This window comes from Periophthalmus magnuspinnatus, chromosome 16, assembly GCF_009829125.3.
Source record: "Periophthalmus magnuspinnatus isolate fPerMag1 chromosome 16, fPerMag1.2.pri, whole genome shotgun sequence".
Classification (NCBI taxonomy): domain Eukaryota; kingdom Metazoa; phylum Chordata; class Actinopteri; order Gobiiformes; family Gobiidae; genus Periophthalmus; species Periophthalmus magnuspinnatus.
The window spans coordinates 8,888,031-8,910,564 of record NC_047141.1 but is presented as its reverse complement, the minus strand read 5'-3'; the positions used below and the strand labels follow the sequence as shown (position 1 = coordinate 8,910,564).

General features: G+C 39.4%; 1 protein-coding gene across 6 annotated transcripts in view; it reads left to right on the top strand.

Annotated features, from left to right (window-relative positions):
- cspg5a (chondroitin sulfate proteoglycan 5a) overlaps positions 1 to 22,534 on the top strand; it is a 55,903-nt gene that overhangs the window by 5,319 nt on the left and 28,050 nt on the right. For all 6 annotated transcript variants that reach the window (XM_033981388.2, XM_055227565.1, XM_055227564.1 and 3 more), the window contains exon 2: positions 16,010 to 16,973. In XM_033981388.2, the coding sequence (XP_033837279.1) occupies positions 16,010 to 16,973 (964 nt within the window). The remainder of the gene's footprint in view (positions 1 to 16,009; positions 16,974 to 22,534) is intronic.

Here is a 22,534-nt window from a genome sequence, read left to right as displayed (position 1 = left end):
TCTAATGCCATACCCCCCCCCCCCCCCCATTCAGCCTTATATTTTTCGAGTGGGTGCATTGACTAAACTTATATATTTCAAACAATCGTTTTTGTCTAAATTGCTGTGTAATTGAGTGACTTAGCAATTAAAAAACACAGAGGAGCATCGTATGTAGAAGAAGAGAATCACCTTATGACATCAGCTGGTGGAGTATTTTGAGAAAGATGCTACATTTTTGTGTCTTGGTTGATCTGACCGATAATTCAGTGCTACTGGAGCCAGCTTTCAGGGGCAGAGGACAAGCACATATGTCAAAGCATTTGTCTGAAAATGTGTCCCCCAAGAAGATGGAGCGGTTGAGAGGCTAATTGTTCTGCTGCTGCGAGATGGTGAGGGAGAGAAGTGTTGTTGGTTATAGCGAAGACAGCAGGTAAACATAGGAAGAAGAGAGTATATTTAAAGGAATGGTTTGAGGGGAGTTGAGATGTTGGGATTGGTTAACTGGTCATAAAATGTAAATGTAATGGTCCATTTCAGTCAGAGTTGCCATGTTTGCTTCTTTGCAGCATCTTTTGGCTTATAATTTTTTTGAAAGTTGCTTGCAAAGTTAACTTTCATGCACTTTCACTGCATAAATTATATGAATTTTATTTTTTTTACAGGTCTGTTTCATGATAATAATACTCGTAGTAATAATGCAGGCTATTAACAGTTAATTCCCATTTTTAAAGAAGTTGATGCTGATGTTAAATATGCTATTGAAAATAAGTGCGTCTTATTTGCACTCGTTCAGCTGTGACACGCAACATTAAGACATTCTTTTTTAACTTCATTATGGATTCTATGACTTTAATTCCCTTTTAAACATGCTTTTTGGGATAAGTATTTTACATTGTATCACTTAAAATCATTTCTACATTTGGAAAATAGATTTATAAACCACATCTCCGTTTCCAATGAGGCACTAGACGTTGGACCTCCCACTGCTGTCTGTCATTATGAACACAGTCTGACCACAGAATGAGTCCAGAGATGGTGTATGGTCTTAAAAACTGTCCTTCGTTTTATCTGTGATGCAACAATCTGGACAAAATGCAAGTATCCAAGACAAATTTGGATGAATGGATTAAAGAAACAAGAAAAATATATGGTTTTGATGAAGGGGCAAGAATATAGCATGGTTAAAAGCTCAAATAAGTCAATTTTGCATATATGTCCTTTAATATTTATGGCTGGGGTTGGTGGTTTTGGTATTATTTTCAAAGATTTGGTTGCTTGTTGCTCTCTGAAAATCTGGCAACCCTGGTTTCAGTCATGAACAACAGCATATTTATCATGTATACAATTTCTTTGCGTTGCGATAAGATTTGATCTGTAGATGATTGAATAAATAACTTCTATCACTCATTATAGACACAAACTAATACTAATAATAAAAAAGTGTTATTCTCCTATTTATCTATTGCACCTCATATTTTATTTTATTTTTATTTTTTTACAATATTGTACATTTAGAATAGTTTTTTGAGGAATAATTAATTCGTTCCAATATTATCGTTTATCATCTATATTTTATTCAGCAATATGTCATACTTCAAAATATGTTCAGATCCAGCAACAGCAAATTGAATCAACCAACATGATTTGTAACACAATTTGACGAAATATGTAGGTCAATGATTATCCGACTCAATCCGTATAACACACTTTAGACCAGTGGTAGAACTGGTTCAGTCTTTGTGCACCGAATTCAGGTGGGCGTTGAATAAAACAAGTTCTGGCGCATGGTCAGCTATCTGACCTTGGGCCAAAACCCGACCATCACCACTAATCTGCTCACTACATCCAGTCTACCCCCCGCCTTCTCTCTCCCCTCCCCCACAAAGGTGCTTGTACTGTGGGCTGCCTCTCCGGTGGATCTGCTTTGTTTTACTCTTGGCCTCCTGACACACTTCTGCAGCTCATGTTTCAATTTTGAGCCAAGTCTAATTAGGGTCCTCAAAATCTGATGCTAACTGATATTGAAACTAGTATTGACACTTGATACTCATTTGAGCAGGTATCAGTAATAAAAAGTCACATTCACAGGACAGAAACGATCCTTTCCTGAAAAGATTTAGAATGATGTTGAGCTGTATCAGAACAAATATAAGACACAGACTAGTATACACCCATGGACCACTGTGGAACCTACAGGACGACTGAGGGATTACACAGATATAAGACTGCATGGTAATATAAAAGAAAGTACTATTACTTTATGTTCAAAATTACATTCTATTCGAGTATATTCCTTAGTGTCAAAATCGACTTTGAAATGTTACTACCATGACGTCACTAAGTCTAATAGGTTACATTCGTGTCCTAGTTCTGATGATGTCGTAATTTCAGATGGAGGGAAAGGGTGACGCTGCAAGTTTAAGTGCAATCTAATCGAAATCACAAGCTGAATGCCAATGTCATAGGCGCCAAGTTTTAGTTTAGCCTTTCTCTGAAAAAAAGTTGTAAAGGAGAGGTCTTAAAAGCAACCAAATTTGGCCACTCTGTATTGTGCGTTGCCCTCTTAACATCATCGTCTTCATTTACTACGTTTACATGCACACCAGGAAACCGGATAACTACCCTAGTCCAATTTAAACCCATTTATCAAAATACATGTAAACCCGGGAACTATGATTGAGGTGTCCTAGTTCAAAGAGTTCATAAAGATCCCAATGTAATGAGATACTCATCATATGTAACAGCACAAATTTTCATTTGGTGCAGTCTAGGAGAGGCATTCAACTGCACAGGCTAAGAAACACTGTATCACTTGTTTTACTTTAGTTACTTTTGAATCTATCAGCCATGTAAGCATCATAGTCAAATGCAATATCTGGGTCAGAAATGGTCAGGGTATTAAAAGATACACATATGAATACTGGAGGCTGTACACTAGTCTCTCCATCTCATCTCCTCCCCCTTCATCTCCATGGCAACCACACACATCCTCTCTCACTGCTGGGTGAATACTACAACAGTGAATGCCTTTACATGCACTAGCTGAATCTAAATCTGAATTATCGTGGCAGTTACTGTGGCAGAGCAAAGAGGCGAAATCATAGCTTATTTATCAAAAATGAGGTGGTGTATTTTTGTAGAGGAAAAAATCTGATGTTGGCCATATTATAATGCACTGGTCTTGTATTATGCTTTTCCAGACGCTCAAAATCGTTCCACAATTTCGTACATTTTTCATTCACCCTACACTTGGTGGTGGTAAACTCAGCCCAGGGGTAGACTGACGAAGTAATCCTAGGTAAGTGCCATCATAGGTAGAAATATCAAGATTATTTGTTAAGTTTATGATAAATTTGCCCACATCTACAATTAAAGGGCATTTTTTAACCATGAGGAACATTTCACTTAGTTTCAGTGTTAGCTCCGCCCACTTAGCCCTTTCTATCCATCTAATGTTGAATCATGACGGAGAAGTAATTGTTTCTATATGATTCTCATCTGAAAACGTGTATTTGGACAATCATAAGTTCCCTGGCAGTTGCTTATAACCTAACGCTTGATGTGTGTAGCACTATGAAATTAATTGTAAACACATCAATCGGCTCTCACTAAAAGCGAACAGGAAAAGTGATGAACACTTCAAACTGATTGTTTGAAGGATCACAACTGCGAAAGAAGCTGAGAAATCAAACATTTGTCAAATCCAGTTGAGAGAAGAACATCAGCCAGACATCTTTCCCATTCACAAATGCACAAAGTGGTTCCCTCTGCAAAACAGTCCGTACTTCTGCTTTACTACATGTGGGGGCCATTCGTGTCGCTTTGTTTGAGTGCTTGACCTTTGACTTCCACACAAAACAATGCTGCTCTGTGACTGATCCAGTCTCAGACCCACTGATGCATTCTGTCAATCCATGTTATGTTGAAATAACTAAAGTACAGACCCAAAAATTCCACTTTAAGTCAACCATTACCATTAGTATTTCCCTGTATCCTGCTCCACTGGCATCTCCAAACCATAAACAGTATAGGGTCAACCTGTGCGCTGACCTCATGTGCTACAGTTTTCTTTCACTTTCCAGCTCACGTTTAGCCCTAAGCAGAGAGGCCGTAATTATCCCTGTAATGTGTATTAGCCTCTCGGTGCTAGCTTCCACATGACTTATAGCCCGTTTGGATGATATCGAGAGCAGACGGGGAAGGCGACAGGTTTACGCGCGTTATCCAGACTGCGGCGTATGATCCGTGAAATCAGACGGCCACAAAAGGGCAGGAAGAATGGAGCAATTTGTGCCAAAAGTGAAACGCTCTGATGCGCTAATGGAATAAGGCTGTAAAGGTGTGGTTAGGTAGACCTGTCACGATAACACATCTTTAAGGGTGAAATACTGCTGAGGACAATGTAGGCGATAAACTATAATATTGCAACTAATTTGTGCCACTCACACAGTAACTCTAACGCCAAAAAGTCCCAAATGCACACTCCTTCAGCACTTTACAGAGGGACATGTGTTTGTTAATCAATGGATTTTTTGAGTAACTGTTGTTGAAGATAAACTACAATGAATTTTTAAGTCGAACTAAAAACTAAATGCACTTTTTCACCACTAAACTGTGCATATGGTGTTTTAATAGCTATTGTCTGCAGTTCTTAGACATATTTTGGCAGCTTTAAGTAAATCTGCAGCTTTTATTTTCAAAAATGCCTAAAAATAAATGTGCTGCCATCAGTGGCTGCAGTCATTTCAAGTAGTTTCAAGTAGTAGTGACATCACGAAAGACTGCCCTAATTAAAACCAGGTGTTTCTGATTACAAATGCCTGTCTGCAGGGGTGGAGTTTAAAGTGTGGATACTTGTAAGACCAATCACACTGTTTCTCATATATCCAGACTCCGCCCCTTCTCCCCCTTCACTCTCTTCTTTAGTCCTCCAGGTACCGCCCAGTTTAGCAGCTCTATTTGAAATGTGGTTGTGGGAGGAGTTTAGGTGTTTAATCCTGCTTTAAAATAACTCTTTCAATTGTTGACATTTTCTCATGAATGTTTGTCTTCGCCACATTAATTTGCGTATTTTTCGTGGATCATTTTGTTATAATTTAGAGCTGACATCTCCATAAGTCATCACTGGCACTTCCGATGGATACCTGCAGATCACGCTAACGAGTACCAGATTTTTTTGTACCAAAATGACTACACAACGCTGCCAAATTCTACATGGATCACCGATTAAGAAAAAGAAATTGGAGACTGAAATACAGAGCAGTGGGTATGTATTGGTGGCGGTGAAAACGGGGGTTGATCAGAGCAATTACGTCTTGAATGCAGGAAAATAAAGATTACTCAAACATGCACGAATCATTCTAAATACAACTTCAAGTGGGCAAACAAGAAGAAAACAACTATAATATGGTTAAAACCTCTGAGAAGTCTAGTTTGCATTATAGGTCCACTTTAATTCAAGTTCTGGACCAACTCATTTTGCAGGTTTTCCCAAAAATGTCACTAGCACAGTCAGGCCTTAAAAGGGAACATTTCAGTAAGACAAAAGTGAAATAGCAAAAACATATCTAGGAACATTTATCTTTTGTGTCCTTGTGAAAGCATTGTCCTTGTCTCTGCCCAACTCTCTTTGAGCTTATCCACCCTTGCATACTTATGTCCCACCTGTCCCAAGTCCATATGCTAGTACAGAGAAGGTCGTTGGATGTTATGTAAAGTTTTTCTTGGCTGCGTTGGCGATGGTGCGTTCAGGTGTCGTCGGTCAAACGCGCAGATGGTTCAGTGTGCTTAAGTGCTGAGTGGGCAGTGTCCCCATAACTCTCCTTGGATAATCATTTTACATATTTGAGTGAGACAAAAGAAAGTCTCTCAGGAGTGATACGAGTTGAGGTGATTTGAGGCTAGAAACGTGCAAAATAATGGCTTGCTTAGAGACTTTTGGGTCAAATGTATTGTCTTCGCTGTATCTGATTTTTACTAACTTAAAAACACGACTACACACGACAACTGGTTCATTTTAAAAGGTTTGCAATCGTCCAAAAATATTCCTCATTTACCTTATGCATTCAGAACATCCTAATTATTCAACGTGATGAGTTTATAAGAGCTTCACAACTTTCAGAAGCAAGAGGGGTCATCGTGGCCATCATAATAAATCTAACAACAACTAGCATGCTAACAGCAGACTTCCTAAAAAAAACGCTTTATAATAATATTAACTTGATTTTTTATTTTGGATGTTTGGATTGTTTCTCAAAAAACTTGTCAAAGAAATGAAGCAAAACTAAAGCAAAAAAACCCTACATTTTTAAGTCAATGGTAAAATTTCCTGCAGGGATTGCTCCACATAAGCACTTACATAGACAGAGACATACATAAAGTTAATTTTGAATCAAGATTTTTATGTATGACTCTGAAATAGTTACGCGTGAAATACTTGATCTTGTACCACAAGATCTTACAAGACAAGTTTGTATACATGTGAGAACTTTTTTCCTTCATTGTGCTTACATCTTCACTGGACAATAAAGGGTTAAGCTCTGTCAAGTTACATTTCTTGAGAAGCTGTAGATCAGTGCAACAGTGGTAGCAAAAATATGAAATAAATGTCTCGTCTCATCTTGATCTCGTGGACCCAATCACGTGTCGCGTCTTGTGTCAGGGCATTTTCTGTATAAAAGTCCAGTCTGGGAGCGCTCCACTCTGGGGTTCACTGAACAAAGCCCAGATGTTGTCCTTCTGTGTTGTCTCTTTTTTCATTCAAACCACCACAAAGACAATGTTTTGACTCAGGATTTATATTCAATTTAAGATTTCCACAATACTGTTACTGGAAATATTTTGGATGCATTTTTCCGGCTTTGAAAGTATCTGATTTCCCAACTTGAGTTTTTCTTGCTCCTTTTAACACTCAGGCCTGACTATTAGCTGGGGATGGATTGCATTTCTGTGCTGTGCCAGCTGCACTCTGCCAGCTCAGCCCTTATTATCTTGGCCTATGTCATCAGAGGTATAATGCTCCCTACAACAGATGCATAGCTAGACTGGACTGTGACTACACTGGACTACACTGGAATGGCAAGTACTATGCTGCCACAATGCCTTGAGGGTCCTGTACTGTATCTGAATATGTTTCGATATAAAACAAAAACATTGGTGATATTTGGCACCAATATTTTTTTCTACGCTGCCCCAGTCTGTGTGTGTCTATGTGCTATTCCCTGTTTGTGCTCAGTGCATCAGATCTGTCTTTTTGAACAGACTCATGTGTAAACGTGTAAATAATAAATAAATCATTATACCAGATAAATGCTTGCTAATTGCTTATATATACATGCAATACATTTTTAAAAGTTAATCTGGACCATCCCTATCTTTTAGCAGCTGGACATAATGTTATGGCTGATTGTTTAAATATTATACCCCTGCTGTGTGTGTGTGTGCTGCTGTGGAGTGTGTCCCGTGTCCTTGTGAAGAAAGTCACTGAGTTCATATACGTGCACACTCCTCCGTATGTGCACGAGCCTGCCTGTGCCACCTCTCCCTGTTTGCACATGCACGCTCCTCTCCACATGCACACTCCTCCATCTTTCTCATAGTGACTTATTAGCATTCAGGCCACCTACACACAGACATGTTGGGTGCACATGCATGTTGGGGACATTACATTAGCCGACATTACACTGACTCGAGAACGACCCTAACCTTAACCTATTTTAACACATATCTGAATTGAAATATAGTGAACATATAGTATAAATATAGTAAAGCTATGTCATGGGAACCGGATTTTTGTCTCCATTAGAAAGGCATCAAGTCTGTAGATTTTAGTTAACACAAAAAGTACTGAAATAACAGAAAAAAACAAGAGAGGATTGTCTTTGCTTATTTTTAGTGCAGACCAGGTGAGCAAACGGTGCATGTGAAGGTTATCACAAAATCCCATTTTATTAAAATTCCTACACCAATGTAAATGTAAATGAAATGACTGTGTCCATATGGTCTGTCTGTGTTGTATGATACAGTTTTATTGATGGTGCTGGGATTTGTTGCTGTTGTCTATGGCTGTGATTGGTGTATATTTTTGTAGGCCTACAATAACAAAGTTTGTATCATTGATAATGATCCAGAGAAATATTGCAATAAAGTATAATATTGCAACTGCAACCTACAACAAGTATATTGTTCCATCTATCATCTATTGTTCGATATATTGATATAGTGACTGGTCTAACTTTTTGTCAGATGGTTGAAACACTTTAGAATTTGTATATACCACAGTATCATGTGAGAGGACACTGTGAACTTGTGTGTACTTCATACTGCAGCTTAATAGTACTCACAATACTCTGGAGATTGGTGCAGAGGGGAATGTCATTTCAATGCCCTCAGTACCTGGAGTAGTAGTATTTAGTTTTCAGTGTTGTTTTAGTAATTCATGTTTCGAGAAGTATGACCATTTGCACAGATGAAAATGATGCAGCTTTTAGACCTTGAACACATTGCATGTGTATTTTGCCCTACTTTAGTCTAAAAATGTGCTAGTTTTGAACATATTTTGTTAAACAGCACGTATGGAGCAGCCCGTCCGAAGTAGCACGTCGTGTGCACATAGATTTCTGAAAATACAATCCAACCAATTTAAGCTTGACATGTAGAGTGTATGTGACATTCAAAATATGTAAAAAGCATAGGTTCTGCTGTGGTTTTTCGAGCCTATCCATGTAAACATTGACGCCTGCAGTATTTGGCTCCTTAGACTTTTCTTGAGAATAGTCAGGCTGCTAACCTGTAGTCTCAAAATGCATTGCTTTGCTAAAAGTATACCAAAAATGTGAAAATTCTCCACGGTTCAGTATGAAAATTCAAGTGCTTTAAACTTCCTGAAACTTTTTGTATGATGCACTTGAAGTTTGAAATGCTAAAAAACCTTTAGAGCACTTCCATTTTGGTCAGTGCTTAGAGATGTTAGTGCTTTGTCTAAAATGTTCCACATTATAGCATGAAGCTCATCTATCATGCCATTTTCCCATTATAGTGATTTTGCTCCAAAATACCTTGTAAAATATGCATTCTTAATGTGAGTGGATTCGTCTCTCCCTAGATCTGACCTGCAAGATAGATGAGATAAGAGGGACATTTAATGACATACTGTGCATCTTCTTGAAGATGAGTGGCAAATTGTCCAACAGAAAGGTTACATACTGCCCCTTTAAATACCTTGTTTAGGCCTATAGTTTGCTGTGCCACCTAATCCACACCTACACATATGTCTTTGAGTGACTTACCAATGTGAATAAAAGAGGTAAAATGATGTTGGCTGCAAAGAAAATATGCTGTTCCAGTCACTCTATGTTGTTGGTCGTGCTATAGGGGACACTCTATGTGGGTTATGCATTATTGGTGCATATAGAGAGATGTGCAATTGCCTTGATTACAAGTGCAGGGCAGAAGAGGCTGAGTTAGTTGCATGGATGCACTCAGAAGCTGCCAGCATCTGTGACTTTGAAGCACGTTACACAAGAAGAGAGGAGCATATGGACTACCATCAGTTTACTTTTAGTCAAGCTGTAGTGATATAAACTACTTTAAAGAGGGGGTATTATATATATAAATTTGAAAAACAACTAGTTCTTTTTAAACGTTTTGTATTGGTCCAAAGTTATTCCTGACCTTACACTGCGAGCATCCTAATTATTCACTGCAGTGAGTTTATGAGTGTTTCGCAACTTTTGCACGATAATGCTAACAACAACCATCATGTTAACATTCCTGGATAAAAATGCTTTATAAACAGATATACATATCAGTCTCATTATGACTCTAAGAGCTTTTTTTTTTTTACAATGTATCTGTACTGCGGCAGCACAAATATTGCTCAATTATGTGGAAAAAATTTTTGCGCAGCCCTCTAAAAATTTCCTTTCATGACATAATTTAACTATTAGCACCAGTCCCTCTCGTCTCCATCAGCTCCATTGCCTGCGAATACCACACGCTTTCATTCTCACCAAATCAAAACTGTGAAATCCATCTATTTCCACTGCGCAAAGACAAACACAATCTCCTCCTGTCTCTGAACCGCCACCGCCGCATCCTCAGTTACCCACGGTTACCAGGCTGGGAGTGTAGCCATGACAACTGATCCGTCCTGCATCCCGCCACCTGTGGAGCCTCAGATGAAAGCATTTATGTGACGAAGGGCAGGTCCAGAAGAAGAAGACGAAGAAGAAGATGGGAAGAAGAGTAGTGGTAGTGATGTAGATAGGAGCAGGTTAGAAGGCTGTGTGTGTGTGTGTGTGTGTGTGTGTGTGCGTGTGTGTGTGTGCGTACGGGGTGGGGGAGGGTCGTTAAGGTAAAATCAATGGTTTTAATTAGAGCTCAATGCGCAGTATAACCCCAGTGTCAAACCTATTCATATTAAAGAGACAGTATAAGATTTTGAACTTCTTAAAGAGGGGGCAAAAACATATTAACATGTTTTAGAAGTTTGTGTTTCATTTTTTCAGTTTGTGTTTCATTTCGTGTTTCATGGCCTGTTCATATACTGAGAATGAGAAACTTGTATGTGTTGTGGTTGTAGTACATCAGCAATATGTTAGATGCAGTAAACTGTATGTAAGTATGTCATTTATAGGCAGCAGTGGCTTTGTGGTTGGAGCAGCTCCCATTTCGAATTAGTGCATACTGTCGTTGTTGTTGTTGTTGTTGTTGTTGTGTTCTTGGGCAAGACACTTCACCCACCTTACCTGTGTATGAATATAGTGTGAAACTGGCATCCTCACTTCCACCTGTTGCCGTGGCAGCTGTTGTTTGAAAGGTTTTGCCTGGTATTTATATCTATTTTTGCCATTTTTTTACTAGTTTTCTTGCTCAATATTACAATACTGAGCATATCTTTATGAGTGTATAGGAAAAACTTGGTAGTCGATCTCCATTTCGATACCACAATGATGATAAAAACCTGGTTCGTGGGCTCAAAAATCTGCACTTCTGCTTTTCTTTATTCAGCAAAATTGGCAGTTGGAGGCTTTTTACATTGGATGCCCTTCCAAGAGTGAACAAGGACTGATCTTGCCACCATCACTGTATGTGTATGTTCTAGTTATCCTAGTTGCGTCACCTGTGTTGCTAATGACCACAAGCGTTGAAGTGCTAGCGATATGTTTACATTTACGGCCTTCTCTCTGTCCAGTGTTATGTAATTGTCTCCCACACACACTCCTTTGTCCACGGTCTGGGTCAGCTGTCACTACCAATCAGCATCTACTTTACAAGCTGCCGTGGCCAATCAGAGGCCCTCGTGTTTGAGGCCTCTCTCTTTGTGATCGGTGTTAAACGACACCATGGTCAAAGCACGTGCAATGTCATGTTTTAGTGTTACAAATGGATTAATGTGGTGTTACGATTGTCATAAACGATTGGACAAATTTATTCACTAGATTCAATTATTCTGGACTTGTTTAAAATGAGAACTTTGAGTAGAACGTATTATTAAAACATACATTGCAAATCCTAATTAGATATTTTCTTAAATCCTTCAGCCATATTATCTTCACGCAGACAAGCAGGTGACTCGACCAGGCCAACTTATAGGTCGGATCTGTGGACAGACGAGCTTGTTCATAGTAAGAATGTTTTTATCGTATTTTTTCTTTAAATGCAGAAAAAAATAAAATAAATGAAACAGTCAAAAAAGATGTCTCCACAGACAAGCTGGGGACAAATAAATAAATAATGTGTGATTTAACCTCATTAAATGTGTTCTTCCTGACATGGGTGAGTGGGGCGTGTATGCAGATGGGGTGTTGTGGGGGCAGTCTCTTGGCATCTCTGTATCACCCCAAAACAATCACCCACACTCTCAGTCTGCACCCTCCACACGTACCCCGCTACACGTGACGCTGTCCCCACACAGGAGGGGCTGGGACTGACCCCAATTACCCCGTCTACCAGCTCACACAAATCTCCTGTTTCTTATTGCTTGCTGAGTAAATTAAAACAGTTTTAATTAGGTCACAGCTTATATCAAGTGTATTATGTATTTTAAGTGTATCTGCGGTATATATTAAGGTAGACTTTATTGTCCCAGTAGGAAAATTTGTCCTCTGTATTTGACAAATCCTTCAAAGCCACTGGGGAAACTTGTCAGGAGCAGTGCAGCATCCCATCTTCAGATCTTGAACTACTCTTGGTCAGGTTTACCTCAACTGCATGTTTTGGGTTGATGGGAGAAACAAAATGTGTGTATACAAAAAGTAGAGACATGGATAACAGTAGAGACATGTAACGTCAGCATTTAAATGGGCTCTAGAAACAAGAAATGAAAAGCTTAGTGTCCCTCATAGACTGTGTGGAGTGTCTGTATTTGAGTTTTTCACTTTCCTATTGTTATTGTATCATCTTAGTAGCTCTGCGTCTCAGGACAGAACACTTCATGTAATCACACTGAGGTTTACACACAGTGCTACGTGAACTCTAATCTGTATCTAAAGTGTGATGTGAAGCAATATTTTTGGCGTACTCCTCTGTTGTCTTGAAAGTTCCCAGTAAAAGCAGCTCTTCAGGCCAGAATGATACCACAGTGAGCTCTCTGTTTATAATTATAGGGACGTGTGTTTATCATGCTCTGTTTGCATGCTAGTTGTTGTTAGCATTACGGTGATGTCTCCGAGAGTGGTAAAAAGTGCTTATAAACTCATTGTGGTGAATAATTAGGATGTTCATAATGCATAAGGTAAGTGAGGAAAAACTTTGGACCACTGTACGGCCCGTTTAAATGTCCCTATGGGGAAATTTGTCTTCTGAATTTGTTCTGCATGTTTTGGGTTTACAATGGAGTTAGGATAAAATAATATAACACAATGTCCAGGCTGATGTGTATAACAGAGATGCTTTGGGACTGCTGCAGAGATTAGCCTCCGGACAACCCCAGTCTTAAAGCCAGAACTCGCTATGACTATGAATAACACTATGACTTCAATAAAAGGCTTCAAATACTCTCATAATGAAACATAACAAGGACTGAGCAACTTGGAAGAAATATCTAATTAATGGTTTTTCGGACAAGCATTGCAAGTAACAAAAAGACTGAAATCTGAACTGACAAACTAACAGAAAAATCACATTTCAGAACATGTTTGTACAGATCTAAACTACAAGGTTAGCAGTTTTTATGAAAATAAGACAGAACATTTTGTTATTTTTGATGAAATTATGGTATTTAAAGGCAATGTACTACATTTTTTCCATGTAATTGTACAAAATGTTCTGTTCTTGAAGTGAAAATAAGTCCATATTGTACTGTCTGCATGTAATTATAAAGCGTTTTATTGTCCGAGTTTCAGAAAGTGCACTATTTGAATGCTAGTTGTAACTGCGAAGGCAAAACTCCACTTTGACCTCTGAAAGTTGTGAAAAGCGCTTATAAACTCATCACTATGAATAATTAGGATGTTCAGGATGCATAATGTAATTGAGGAATAACTTTGGATCACTGCAGACTGCTTAAAAATAACGAGTTCTTTTTTTCGCTGTTTTTTTTTACATTTTTAAAACAGCAAAAATGATGTCGATCTTGAGTTTGAAGTTCTCATGACTTCCTCCTCTACACTAAACTGAAGAGTCACTGTGCTGTCTGCCCGTAATCCCTAATCCCAGCTCGCTGCCTCAAAAGTACATTAGGGAATTACTCCGATAATCCAGGGGGCAGCGGAGAGCGCCTTTATGCATGAGGCAAAGGGCCGCCCACTCAAAGTATCGGCCAATCACGGCTACGGTTAATTGGATCCAGGGTCTTTATGGCTGATTTGTCTTCTCACTTGAGATCTTAAAGACTCAAGTGTGAAAGGCAGGACTAAACCAAGACTGGACCAATTCTAAACCAGGACTACTCAAGAACTAAACTGTGACTTTATGATGCTACATTTTTCATAATACTATAACTCAGTGAACAAGAATTTGATGTTATTTTCATTACTACACTGCAAAAACTAAAATCTTGGCTGAATTTAAATGACTGAAGAAAAATGTATCTTGTTTTGCAAATTTCGCTTGATGACTAAAACCATCTACCCATGGAACAAGACTTTTGTGCTTAAAGGGCCCATGTTACACTATTTTGTGATTTATGTTATAATGTTCCCTCATCAAAAACATACCCGGAGTTTTGTTTGTGTTTTGTTTCATTCACAGTTTGTCTCACAAACAGAAAACGCTCTTTTCCACCTTGTGATGTCATGGGGTTGTACAGGAAGTGCTCCACTGTGTTTTTGAACTCCATACACCTTCAGTAGAAAAGGTCAAATGTAGCCGTGAATTTGAACTTGAAAACCACTTCATGACATCATAAGGTGGAACAGAGCACTTTGAGCTTTGGAGATGTTGATAGACATGATACTCAAACATGTGTGAAACAAACAAAACAAAACTCCAGGTATGTTGTTGATGAAGTAACAACATTAGAACATGGTTTAAAGCTCAAAGAGTCCATTTTGCGTAATATAGGACCTTTTTAAAATAAGAAAACTCAACTTGTGACACTTAAGATAAGAAAAACAACAACTTTTTGCATCTAAATGTGGCTTGAATTAAGAAAATAAAACCTATCCCATATTTTTACTTGTCAAGTTGAATCTACACAAATTAATTCTGAAATGTTCTGTATTTAAGTAAGGTTAATTTACCTGGATATAACTTTTTGCAACGTAGATGGCAGTAAAATAAGTACTTACACTTTTTTTTTTTCTGAATGTAATTGTAGTACATGCAATGAGCGCAGATAATGGAGCATTTTTAGATTTCCATTATTCAAACAATGGAGGTTAGATCCCCAACCAAAATCATAGAATTTCCCATAGGTTAGGGGATTTTTTTAAGAAAGTACAATAATTGAATTTGCACATTTAGCCATGCACTATAGTTCTCTGCTAAAACACGCTTCAAACATTTGGCCAATGAAGAAGCCAACTGTCTATTTTGGGAACACTTTCCTCCACTTTGAACATGCTCCAGTCTAAAAGCACGCCCCACCAGCCCAGTGTCACACCAACAAAGTGACTTTACATTTATTTTACATGGACTCTGAAATCAAGACTTTCTGTTCTGAGTCATTTTATTTTGGACTTGCAGTTAATAATTCACTGAAAGTCTTACAGATTCAGTTTTTGCTCCAAACCCGACATAGTTGTGTATTCGTAATTGTCACAATGGGTTGTTCCAACAGCAAAACAGATGTGATGACATAAGGGCATGATTATTGTATTGGCAATTATCAAATGGAAAAAAAAAGTGTTGCCAAGTTGTTCAAAAGTAGAAGCCCATCAAGGGAATCCCTAAGCCCCCATGAGTAGGCACCCATCCAGCTTTTTCAGTTCTGATACAGTATCAATAGAAGCAGAAAGAAGAGTAATCTTAAAATTTCAAACCTTATGACGTTTTAGCCGTATTATTATTACATCCAATAAAAGGTCTAACCAGAAAATCAGCGTAACCCATATCATGGAACTGTTACCTGATCCAGCTCATTTCTCATTATTGGCACCAATATTTAATACCGGTATTGGTATCGGTGTAGCCCTATTCATCAGAGGAGCAAACTGTTCACAAATGTCCTATCAGGTCTGGGAATCAAACCCAGGAACTTCTTTGCCAGTGACCGCACACTTTAACTATACTTGACAATGGCATTAGAGTCTGGAACCATGTCCTGTCGCCACAATTTTTGACGTGATTGAGAAAAACACATGTCCATTCATATGAAAGAGGATTACGTGTATAAAAGAAAAGAACAGAGGGCTAACCTCCAGAACCAAATCTACAAACTTCTTTTATGAATGTTTAGAAAATATTAAAGTGAAAATGTCTTCCATATTTGAGACACTTGCTGTAATTAAAAATGTCCCAAAGTTGCTGGTTCTTGCATTCAAACAAAAAGTAGGACACGAGAGTGTTAGCTGTTAAATGACCATGGAGTCAAATCTCCAGTCACAAAAATAATGATTCATGTTTTGTCAATCTGTCTTTTTAGGTAATGAAGTTCTAACCAATGGCACTGAACCGGAGATTTCAGCCAACCTCACGTCCCTGCTGCCTGAGGAGGCAGAGCCCGAGAAGGCTGCGGAGTCTATTGTCACGGTAACCGAAGTGAGCGCCTCAGCCGGTCCTGACACTGTGAGCACCACCAGCTCTCGAGGGGGCCGCCTGCCCCGTGCAGGAGAGCAGGGCGGGCCCTCAGAGCAGGGCAGTGGCATGTTCTCTGAGCCAGTGGTCCCAGCTACAGAAGAAGCAGCCGTCCCACCTCATATCAGTCCCGATTCAGCCGAGACCGAGCATCTGCTGCCTAGCAACACCCAGGGACAGGAAGTTACGGAGGGGGAGGAGCCAGAGGAGGAGGAAGAGGAGGAGCTTCACACGGCACCACCCTGGATCCACAACAAAGACACAGCTGTTTTCAATCTCGACCGTTTTACGACAACCACGCCCCCACCCTCCACCAATCCACCCAGCCAGGACGTCCTGCATGTAGACTTCTTTGACCCCTCTTCTCGCGGGCGTGGGCTAGACCTAGCCCCGCCCTCTCCCTCCTCTCAGGCTCATGAGCTGCAAGGAGGTGACCCCACTTCCTGGGCCATGCCGGATAACTACGACTATCTGACGCCCTACGATGACGGGGTGTCTCCTACTGCCGAAGACTACTACATGACAACCACCGACGCCTACGAGAGCGATGTGGACCTCCGGCTGTCCCGCACCAGGTCCCGCCTGCCGGGACCCAGCTCCTTCCTCCCAGGAGTGGGACGGGCCGGTGTGGGTGGCCCTGTGGCGGCACCCCCTGCTGCCCAGCCTGTGGACGGCTCTGACGGCCGGGGCGGGTGCAGGGTGGGCTACCAGAGGGTAAATGGAAGCTGCCGCTCGCCCTGTGACCTGCAGCAGAACTACTGCCTGAATGGGGGACAGTGCTACCTGCTGGAGGGGATGGGCGTCTTCTGCAGGTATGTCACTGTCTTTACCTTATGGTTTGTACTGATTGTGATCATGTGCAGAATTTCTGCTTTTAAGTGCAGTTACTGCTGTCATATTGTTTGGATAAGTCCTTCATAACTTTCTTCATGTTGGCTGCACTGAAATGGACTGTGGTTTATGTAGTCCAGTCTTGATGATCTTTTTTGACAGATACCAGGATCAAGAGCCAACGGGACTCCCTTAGATAATATACCAACTCCGGCAAAATGTGATCTAAAATGCATATAACTGTCAGACTGTGGAAAAAAGTTCGGAAGAAAACTATAGAAATACAGGAAAAAACAACAAGATCTAAAACAGAATACCTCTGCCAGGGAGTGGGCCAAAAAATCACATTCTTAAAGCCACATCACAGTTTGGATTTAATCATGGTTAACTATATTCATGTAGTCATCTCCTGCTCTGAGTTCACTCTTTACTGTGATTCTACATGTCACTAACTCAAGTTGACAGAAGCTGACCAATGGGAGTAGTGTGATCACGATTCAATTTTTATCACTATATCGCCCAGCCGTACCGCTACCTATATCATCAACAAGCAAAATCACGTCCAAAATGCAGGGACAGTTTATGCATGGAGGCATTTTTGTTTCTATGCCAGGGGTCTCCAACATAGCCCAGGAGCTACCTGTAGCGCAGCAGAGGAAAAAGGAGAACCCTGTTCTACAGTTAAATCTTAAAAAACAAAGACTGCATTTTCCAGGACTTTTCACCTGTAACTGATAAGGATTGTAAATATGATTTAGGCAAGGGAGGGACAATGAGTCTACCTGAAGTCCAAAATAGGAAAGAATGCTTCTCCTGTTGTTCCATAAAGTTTCTCTTTCTCCATCTCTCTCTCTCTCTCCCTCTCTTTTCCACGGGCGTGCACGTGTAACCAGAGCTCCGTGCGTGGTCTCAGCCGTACAGATAGCACTAGTGGGTGTCTCCTGATCCTGCTTTAGTCCAGAGATGGTAGATTCAGATTTACTGGTGTTTGTATCCAGGACATATGGGAAGGCTTAGCAGGCAACAGCTTTACGAGGCGATGTCCTCCTGCCAAAAGTGTTTTTCTCTCAGAACTAGAACTACAGCAAGACAAGTGAAAAGTACGTGAAAAAGTACTATTGTCTTGAATTTATATTTAAAGAGGAGGTATTATACTTTTAATACCATAAAAATACCATATTTGCAGAACATAACATATTAAAAATGTTAAAAGTTTCAGTTTTATTTTTGCCGCTCTGACTCCCCCCTCCCCTTACTCTCATCACTGCTATTACAACACAATCAGTGTGCATCCCACTAATGAAACTACTGCACATTGCATCAAGTTTGTGAAGTTAGAGTGTATTGTTTTGGAAAATGGTCGTGTGGGAGCATGGGTGACGTAGGCTGGTGGTTCTGAGTCATGGATAGAAGGAGGTTCAGGAGAGGTTGATAAAATACTCATAAATAACATGCATTGATGACATCTGGGGCCAGAGTGGTTCAGTGCAGTGGTTCCCCCAAACCAAAGGTCGGAGGATCAATTCCCGCCATGTTCTTAGGCAAGACACTTCACCCACATTGCCCAGTATGAAAGTGGTTGAGAAGCATGTAAAGTGCATTACAAGTGTAATTTGTCAAGAAGCTATTTTTGTTAGGAAAGTCAATCCTTCCTTAAACAGGAATGGGGCCTGAAACATTATCTCTCACAGATCTATGATTCCACCCTCAGACCCAAAACAAACAAAAGAAGCAAAAGAGAACAATAGTAGGGCCATTCAAGGTTGAATATGGCCATTAAACTGGAGACAATATCTGTTTACAGTTTCAGTGTAATCAGCTCCTCCCTTCAGATAGAAATAAGGCAGTGTCCACCAGCAATCTGACCAGAACTGAAGAAGCGGCTTGGATGAGAAGCAAAACGTCTTCACTCCTACAACTATTTGTACAATTGACAGATTCAAACTTCGTCTTTTGCTACAAATGTAAGGGATTATTATTATTACATGTAAAACCTCTTCAGGCATGTTTTTCATGAGGAAACTTTAATCTGAACTTTATTTTAACACAGTCTCACCAGAAAGAGCTTGTTTGGTTGGAACTACAGCAGGTGAGCTGATTTGTGCTGTTAAACAAGTCCCTCTACCATAGCCTTACAGTCACAAGCTAGCTCGCATTAGCCAACAGTTTTTCACTCTCATCTTTTTGTATATAACGAAACACCTAAACAGCACCATGAACGCAGCACCATTGATCACAGACTCCTGAAAAGTGTTGTTTAATTTCATTTTGTATTTTTCTTGCATTTTCAGACTTTTTGTCTTTGTTTACTAATATGTGTATTGTGTCACATGGAAACAGCTGAACATTCCACCATAGGCATACATGAATAACCCCCAGAGTGATATCAGGTCAGATGCCACATGTTTTATTGCTCAGAAATAGGTGAAAAACAGGCATTGTTACTGTGAGTGGGCTTGCCTCTCCACAGATCTGACCTGTAACTTGGCACTGTTGCATCACTTCTTACTGGCCTCCTGCCTCCATGGAGGTTAACACAGATAAACACAGTGCACCTTTAATTTCGGTTTAACCATGTTTCAAAGTCATTGTAGTTCTGTTTGGTCATATTTTAACCGTGGTGTGGCATTTTTAGGTTAGTGTAGTCCTGATTTAGTTAGTCTGGATTAGCCTGGATTTAGTTTGGTTTGTTCGGTTTGTTTGGTTTGGTTTGTTTGGTCTGAGATTATTCCTGGATTAATTTTACATGAGTGAAAATATCTTGATGACCAAAAAATGTTGACATAATCTCCCATTAAAACAAATGTGCTGGGACCATAACACGAGGTCCACCAAATAGACTGTAAATGGCATCAGTCTACGATCAGCAGGTAGAGCCATGATATGATCAGGCGGGAGCTCCAAATACCAAACCTGCACAGACTGACTGAGAAAAGCTTTATATTCAGCCTCATGGTAAATGTGAAAATGTAATAAATCCATTGTGACATATCAGATATACTGAATACCACCAAATCACAGACAGTGTATATACAGGCTGTTCATAGTCTCTTTACAATTTTAAAATTTAATTACAAAGGCAATTGATAAAATATATTAACTCGATTTGTTTTATTGTACTCAGTGGTTATAATTTTTATTTATTTTTTTTATCACATTGCATTTTTGGTCTTTTTCTTCCACGAGAGATGACTTACTGCAGATGTCTCCTTTGACCTTTTCACTGAAGATTCGGCACCACAACTGCAGGAGCTTCAACCAACCATCATGTTCCAGCAGGATGGTGCCCCACCACAGTGGGATCTGTATGTTTGTGAGTTCCTCAGTTAAACATTTCCAGACCGTTGGATTGGAAGGGATGGACCAATTCCATGGCCACAACGTTCACCAGATTTCACACCTCTGGATTTTTTCTATAGGGCTATGCTAAAGATATTGTGTATCAAACAAAGACATGGGACTTTATTGAACTAAAGCAAAAGATAATAGATGTGACTGCAAACATTGATGAGGCCATCTTGATGTTCTTTGTGCAAATAATGGTTCCCATTTAAAGGTATATGAGGGGAAAAAACTTTGGAAACCACTGAGTACAATAGAACAATTTGATTAAAATATCTTATCAATTGCCTTTGTAATATATATATATTTTTATTGTAAAGAGACTTTATGGACACCCTGTACTTCCATAAAAATATCTTAAATACAGATGTATGAGTGCTTAAACCTGCAGATAGATTCAGATTTAAGCACTATATCAGGTAGGCAGGTTTTTTCAGTATATCTGGGGACATGGATAGGTTGTGTTGATGAAATTATATCATTAAAAAAATCTATGTACCGTCCCCTTAAGCTGACCACAGTTCTGCGAAAACTCCAAATTGTAATTGTAATTGAGTGCATATGTAGTCTGCCTGGGACTCATTAAGCAGTTTTGTAAGAATAATTAGAACTTTTATCATGGTCAGTTATTACAGCTGTTATGATAATAACCTGCCATTTTTGGACTTAAATTCCATTTGTAGACTTCGTTGTACCTGTAGGGAATGTTCCCATTTGAGTCATCCTCCAAACAGTCAGGAGCAGTGAAGGGATTACGTGTTTTCATGTTTTTCTTATTATGACTTGGTTTGGTAATACTTGTTGTAACAACTTATCATAGTTTTTACACCAGTAAAAAGACAAAATAGAGCAGAGTTCTCAAACAGAACACCTCTACTTATTTCACCAACACTGAAAATTGCATCCAAAATGCAGAGACAGTTTACCTGCAAGGACAGAATGTCTATTCAACATTCATTTAACAAAAGAAATGTGTTGAATAGTCTAATCATGATTATTGTGTAATTTATTTCTATTGGCCTTTGTTAACATTATGGTTGCTAGGTAACAGCTATGGATTACCTCTGTCGTTGCCCGATGGGCACCTTTTTAATCAAACCCGTTTAACACTCTTAAATGTGTTTATTGTGTTCTGTCTGCTGTTGCCACAAGTATTGCTTAGCTTAAATGTATTCATATTGAGGTTTGACAATTTCATGGATTTTATCCTTAGAAATGAAACAAAAACTAGATTTGACTATAGTCTTTAAAGCCATTTTAATTATGGGTCAGACTTAAATCAGCTCTGCTCTCCTTTTAACATTTATTTACATTTTGAATACATACATTTCACGGCCCTCAAGCAAGTATTTATCAGTAAAAAAGTTCATATTTCAAGAGTAAATTTGATCAAACGAATCTCAAACAAGAGACTTCATGCGCTTGTGTATAGTTTGAGAAATGGTGTCAATCATGTAAAGTTCCAAATTGGGCAATGACAACTTCAACATATGTCATATCTGCTGCCCATGTCCAACCAGGAAGTCAAATGATACACGAGAAAGTGTGAGCTCTGGCGACACAGTGATATGTTTCCTTCTCAAAGAAAGATCAGGAAGCTCTTTGTAGAAACATCACTGAAATGACTTGGTCTGGAGACAGATGACCAGCATAGCAAAAAATGCTAGCATAGTGAGAGATGCTAGAGTAGTGTCAGTCAGCAGATGTGTGGCATTTTGGACGCCCTCTGCAGATCTGGCACACAGGAGGATTCACTGTCTGTAGTAACATGAGGATGTGGGGCAGTGGGACAGCCCAGAGTGACATTGAGCCCAGTGCAGTTTAAAACCATCATCTTTTACTCACACTTAATACAAACATAGAAGGATCATGAACTCATACACTACCAGTCAAAAGTTAGGAGCCAATATGTTTTTGTTTACATTGTTGATTTTTACTGAAGGCATCAAAGTTATCATTGAACACATAGTAGTAAAGTGAAATATCATTAACTCAAACATTAGACTTTATATTCTTCAAAACAGCCTTTGCCACTACCATTACACTAACGAACCCTGACAAGGCACATCTGTGAAGTAAAAACCATTTCAGGAGTGTTCATCATGAAGTTCATTGAGAGAAGGCCAAGGTCTTGCAGCTCTGTGAACAAAGCAAAGGGATGGATACTTTCAGGAAGTAGTGATTGGGCAAGTTTTAAACT